We start from the raw sequence: 6074 nt of genomic DNA on the forward strand, positions 1-6074 counted from the left end.
CGTCAGAGGCGGAGCATTAACCAGACGTAACTTTAAAAAAAGAAAATAAAACAAAGGTTGCTTCATATTTATTATGTAAAGTAGAATACATTCGCACACACAAAATAATATTTACTTTATCATTTTTACTTATGTAATCAATATAAGATATGAATTAAACTTTAAATGACATTGTATTTACATTTGCATTTATTTCATCAGTTTGATCAACATATGCTCAATTATATTTAAGAGTCATGTACGAACAAAAAAGAAAAGGGAACAATAAAAACAACTAAATGTTAATATTCAGCAAACTACAAAAACAACATTGTCATATTGTAAATTACATCCAGTGCTTGTTTCATTTTATATTCCACTTTGGTGCCACATAAGACGACTGATAATTAATAATAAGGCAACCAAATAATGAAAATAATATAAATCTTACTTGATCATCATTTAAGATCATATTGATCATTTAAGATAACGTGTACAATTTATTGCTGTTACACATTTGCCATGTGTCTGCTGTCGCTCTTATTGCTTCTAGAAAATGTGGCCAGACCACTGACCATCTCTGTATACCCCACCTCTCTGTGTCTCCACTGAATAAAAGTTTTTTTTTCTCATAGAGTCCTCCAATAGTGAAGCACTTATGCTTGAGAACAAAGAACAAATACATGTGGTTCATATTTTGGTGTGTGAGACAACAGGAAGTCTGATGGCCACACAGACAAATATGCATAAAGATGGCTTTGCAGGAAACAACAAAACGGTAAAAAGATACAAAAAAAGGTGACATTTTAATCGCGTGCGCAATTCACAGGAAATGAAATAATTGAATAGTAAAATGGAGAAGAATGCCACCTTACGAGCAAATGTATTTCATGGAGTAAATAAAATATCATAATAACACTTTCACAACTATAAACACAGATATTGTGAGTAAAACCTCATCTCTGTATCGTCACATTACAACAACAAAACCTGTAACTCTTTGGTCTCAAGGAGCCAAATCAAGATTCCACCCTTACATTAAGAGTAAAGATTATTTTCAAAGCCACAATTTATTTCCTGTGCAGTGTCACCACTCTGCTTTTGACACTTATGTAAGGTAACTACAATATGTCGACAGGAAACAAGTGTTCGACCAAGGGGCCTCACAATAACAGGGTTCTTCATTTGAATCCTGGGTGTACCGAGAGAATCTCTCTGTGTGCGCACTGGGTCTTCTCCTCTCACAGTCCCAAAACATGCGGAACCAATGTTTGTCATTGTGTTACTTCAGGCAGAACTTCGACGTACTCAGAATCTGAATAGTCTAGAAGAAGAGAAAAAAAACACATCATGAATCAATCTGAAACGCTGTCAGTGTATGAAAAAAAGGAAGATCATGGGTCTGGACCCACAAATGGGTAATGGGAGTTTTCTTTTGGGTCCCCTAACAAATTTGCCCAAAATTTCCCAACCTTTTAGTGAAGATTTATGTTCAATAACATGCATTTAAATGATACGTGTCATACTTTCATAGTCATTCTCTTTTGGCGCTTCTTTGGGTGGTATGGGACTCCGGATCAACAAGGCCGTCTTCCTTTTCACAGAATGGCGCAGGTGCATGGCCAAACCCTGGTTCCTCCTCTTATAGTGAAGAATCAGATCGTCCAGACTCTTGAAGAATGTCTCTTGCAGACCACCTGCTGCCTGAGAGCAGGAAAAAAGTCACAACAGTTTCAACTTCACTGCAAAAACATCATAGTTGTTTCAACTTCACTGCAAAAACTCACAGTAGCTTTTAGCTTCACTGCAGAAACTCACTGTAGTTACAACTTTACTGCAAAAACTCACTGTAGTTTTAGCTTCACTGCAATAAATTCACTGTAGTTTTAGCTGCACTGCAAAAAATTTACTGAAGCTTTAGCTTCACTGCAAAAAACCCACAGTAGCTTTAGCTTCACTGCAAAAAACTCACTGTAGCTTTAGTTTCACTGCAAAAACCTTACTGTAGCTTTAGCTTCACTGCAAAAACCTCACTGTAGCTTTTAGCTTCACTGCCAAAACTCACTGTAGTTACAACTTTACTGCAAAAACTCACTGTAGTTTCAGTTTTACTGCAAAAAACTCACTGTAGCTTTAGTTTCACTGTAAAACAAACTCACTGTAGCTTTAGCTTCGCTGCAAAAACCTCAATGTAGATTTAGCTTCATTGCAAAAACCTCACTGTAGCTTTTAGCTTCACTGCAAAAACTCACTGTAGTTACAACTTTACTGCAAAAACTCACTGTTGTTTCAGTTTTACTGCAAAAAACTCACTGTAGTTTCAGCTTCACTGGAATAAACTCACTGTAGTTTTAGCTTCACTGCAATAAATTCACTGTAGTTTTAGCTGAACTACAAAAAATTCACTGAAGCTTTAGCTTCACTGCAAAAAACTCACTGTAGCTTTAACTTCACTGTAAAACCAACTCACTGTAGTTTTAACTTCACTGCAAAAACCTCACTGTAGTTTTTAGCTTCACTGCAAGAACCTCACTTTAGCTTTAGCTTAACTGCAAAACACTCAATATAGTTTTGCTGCAATTCACTTCACTTATACAAGCATACTTATAGGTGGTACATTTCAAGTTCCGTCATATATTGATATTTTTAATGACTTGACACAATAATCAGTAATAATGGTTCATATGATCATAAAGTATAATAAGTAAATGGAAGTTTGTCAAGTGTGTGTTTATTTACCAGGAGAGTGTATTGTCCAGTGTGTGTCTGAAGCACTCTGTATGTGTACACCACCTTTTTTTTACTGCAGAGAAAGAAAAAACATTTAAAAAGAAATAGAGAATCTCTCTCTCTAGATTTGTCTCAAATTTTAACACTGCATACATAATGACGAACTGCATGTAAGACGACGAGATAGAAAAACAACCACATCTTCATTTCCTTTTCAATGACACTCAACGTTAGAAACGCACAGAAAAAGAAAGAAAATACTGCGCTAAATGTTATTATTATTATAATTTTCTTCAAATCTCTTGTTTAAATACATATTTTTATGAAAACCTTTACTAATTGTATCACACAGTCTTAAAGCTAGCTTGTGTTATTTGGCGTGTGTTTTCTTTTTTATTTTCATGGCCTGATTTTAGTCTGTCCCACTTGTAGTTTTATTTTGGAAAGTGCAATACAAATAAAGTTTATTACTACAATTATTTATTATTTTGTTGCTTGAAAAAAAAGGAAAAAAAAGGAAATGTACAAAAAAATAAGAATATACTGTATATGAAATTGTACAAAATGGTCTTTTATACCACAAGGGATTAATTGCTTAAAAATTCAATAAAGTGTCAATGTTTTTGGATTAAAATTCAAATGTTTTTGTATTTATTGTACGTGTACTGACCTCATTATACTTGACATGTCCAATTAAATGTAAAATGACCTTAAATGAAGTGAAAGTAAATGACTCACTAGACACAGAGACACTTGGCTCCCAGGATGGTCTCACTGTCTCGGATCAGGTAAGCCCCGTCCCTGTTCTTCTTCCCCAGGAGTTCCTCGCACTCCTCCTTGCTGATGGCGCCATGGTAACACACCGGCACATCTGCTGCTGCCGCCATGGTGCACCTTCTTCTGCTTCACAGCAGGGGATCCTCGTCATGGAGACAGACGTCCAGTCGTGGTGGTGAAGAGAGAGGAAAGATGATGCTGTGACACACAGAAACAAAAAGTGAGAATGAAGAAACCACTGACGTGGTCGTCGGGGGCCTCTCAGGAAGTGTGTGGTGGTGGAGCAGGCTTCCGAGTATCAAACAGAAGTATTAATTGAGGAAATGACTCAAAAAATCTGAAAAAAGAGATACAAACTATTTAAAAGTACATTACATGTCATTTAGCAGACACTTTCATCCAAAGTGACTTATAAGGAAATTGAGTACAACCTGCCAGGGGATGGAGTTGAACTTGCGACCATGAAGTCTTTGGCACACTGGGTACCGGTCTTAACCACTGAGCCACTTGACCCCTTGTGACTTCGCATCTCCAATAAATACTGTTGTGACTCTTGATTTTGCAAAATAAGTGACACTACTCATCATAAAAAATACATTATTATTTCAATAAATAAAACATACTTGAAACATCTAGTCCAAATCAAAATAACTAAATAATGGACTTATTTTACAGGTTTTGCCAACTTGTGAAATGTACCTTTAAAATCTTCAATAAAACATGCAAAGAGATTTGTTTTCCCCATTAAAAGACACAATGTCATCTTCGGTGAGGTTGCTTCCGCTTTCCGAGTTGGAAATCCGACTCGAACTTGGAAGTTCTGACCTCCAGCGATAACCGGAAAGTGTTTTTCCCAGGTATAGTACATCAATGAACGCTTTTCCATTGAAAGTGGAAATAAATTAACATTTATATTTAAATATATTATACATACATTATTATTATATATATTATATTATTATATATTAATATTTAAGTCACTATGACATCAAAATAAACATTTTAGTGTTTTACTCATGTATATGTTGCTTGAAATGTCCCCTTAGCTAAGGGAGAGTAGATTGTTTTGTGCTTAGTAGCAACATTTCTGCTCTAAAATATCAAAAATAGAAAAGACTAATGTTATACAAGATACTTTACTAAGTTTTCTTAAAGGCGACATAGAATGCTTGTATCACACATATATGTTAGTTATGGAGGTCTAATTACATATATTAACTTGTTTTCATGGTTAAAATCCTCCTAATCGCTGCAAACGAGCCGATCAAAATATCTCCTCACTGACGCTCTCGTGGCGCTGTTTCAGACCAAAACCACACCCCCAGAACGTGGACTGTGTTGTGATTGGCCAGCCAAAGAGAGCTTTCCCACTGTCCTGTTATTGGCCAGGTACCTGGAAGTGACGTAATAGAGCTCTCAGATACACAGCTCCCCCTCTGGCACGGTGGATGCTCTGCATCTCAGCAGCTACAACGAGAGTAGTTCTTCTTCCTCTGCGGTTGAATGTACGCAACCGGATGTGCCCGGACTAGTGCCCGCACCGGGAGGCACTACGGTGGTGAGAGGAGTGGTGAGGATTTCTGATGACGACATCAAACTACGGAAGTGCCGATCCGCTTCGCAGAGCCCAGGAAAACAATAAAACCCTATTTTCTCAGCAGTGGCTGAACTGTTTGTTCTGAAACTTTAGGGTTTCATAAACGAGGTAATGACGCAGATACACACACACAAACGCAGCGTTAATTGGAGCTTCCGGTCTATGTGGCCTTTAACCCTTGGGTGTCATTATTGTCCATTTGGGCAAATTCCTCTTGATCTGGCATCATTTTAAGAGATTCTTCGGATTTTTTCAAAAAGGGTTTGAATCCTCAAAATGATTAAATGCTTGGTTTTGAGCAGGGCTAAAGTTATTTAGGAGATCTATACAGAAAAAATATACCTGTAAAGTTTTTATGACGTTTCGTGGACGTTTTCGTAGATATTATTTTCCTTAATGACTTAAGAGGGAACTGTCCAGGGTGTACCCCGCCTATCGCCCGATGTAGCTGAGATTGGCACAGCACCCCCCGCGACCCTCTGGTTGAGGATAAAGCGGTAGATGATGACTGACTGACTTAAGAGGGCAGTAAATTAAAGTGAAGCCAGAGTGTTCATCTAACCAAAAACATTCCCAACTGTTTTCAAACCCGAATGACGGCAACTTTTTGACCATCTCGCAATAACTTCCGGGTCAAATCTATAACGAAACTGAGCGAAGTAGGAAATATTCAGAACTACCAGTTCGCGGATGTGTTGTCTTTTGTGTTTTTTAGTAATTTATTCTTTGTATTTAAATTTGATTTTGTTTTTGTCGCTCAGGAGAAGCAAACGTGTCGATGCAAATGTGTCGCCTCCCGAAGTTATCAAACGGCCTTCTTCTTTAATGATTGTGATGGAGGGACACCTAGCGGCAGGAGTTACGCACTGTGTGTTTTTTAGATCAAGTAAGTTTGTTAATTCCTTGATTTGTGAACACACATTACGTTAAAAAATACATCAAAGAACGTTGACGTTAAGGTCAGTTCTTAGCCAAGTCAAACGCGGAAGTG

The 6074-nt window shown here is 37.3% G+C and overlaps 1 protein-coding gene across 2 annotated transcripts; it reads right to left on the reverse strand.

Moving 5' to 3' along the window:
• Positions 1 to 203: 203 nt before the first annotated feature.
• si:ch73-264p11.1 (uncharacterized protein LOC100000923 homolog) lies at positions 204 to 6005 on the reverse strand. Of its 2 annotated transcripts, none has more exons than XM_058637225.1 (5): positions 5426 to 6005; positions 3448 to 3684; positions 2719 to 2782; positions 1506 to 1683; positions 204 to 1303 (listed from the first exon to the last, which is right to left on the reverse strand). In XM_058637225.1, exons 2-5 carry the CDS (start codon positions 3594 to 3596, stop codon positions 1254 to 1256), a joined length of 441 nt encoding a protein of 146 aa, XP_058493208.1. In that variant the 5' UTR covers positions 3597 to 3684; positions 5426 to 6005; the 3' UTR covers positions 204 to 1253. The 2 variants fall into 2 exon arrangements, with proteins under 2 accessions (XP_058493208.1, XP_058493197.1); XM_058637214.1 differs by having other exon boundaries at positions 4880 to 6005.
• Between the last annotated feature and the right edge of the window lie 69 nt (positions 6006 to 6074).

This window comes from Solea solea, chromosome 1 (genome assembly GCF_958295425.1).
Source record: "Solea solea chromosome 1, fSolSol10.1, whole genome shotgun sequence".
NCBI lineage: Eukaryota > Metazoa > Chordata > Actinopteri > Pleuronectiformes > Soleidae > Solea > Solea solea.

What these genes read in the sequence shown, in the direction of transcription:
- si:ch73-264p11.1 (XM_058637225.1), bottom strand. Translation starts at nt 3,596, where the DNA reads ATGGCGGCAGCAGCAGATGTGCCGGTGTGTTACCATGGCGCCATCAGC. An exon ending in GCCAAGTGTCTCTGTGTCTA is followed by an intron (nt 2,783 to 3,447) that starts GTGAGTCATTTA and finishes CTTTCTCTGCAG; the next exon opens with TAAAAAAAAGGTGGTGTACA. An exon ending in AAAAGAGAATGACTATGAAA is followed by an intron (nt 1,304 to 1,505) that starts GTATGACACGTA and finishes CTCTTCTTCTAG; the next exon opens with ACTATTCAGATTCTGAGTAC.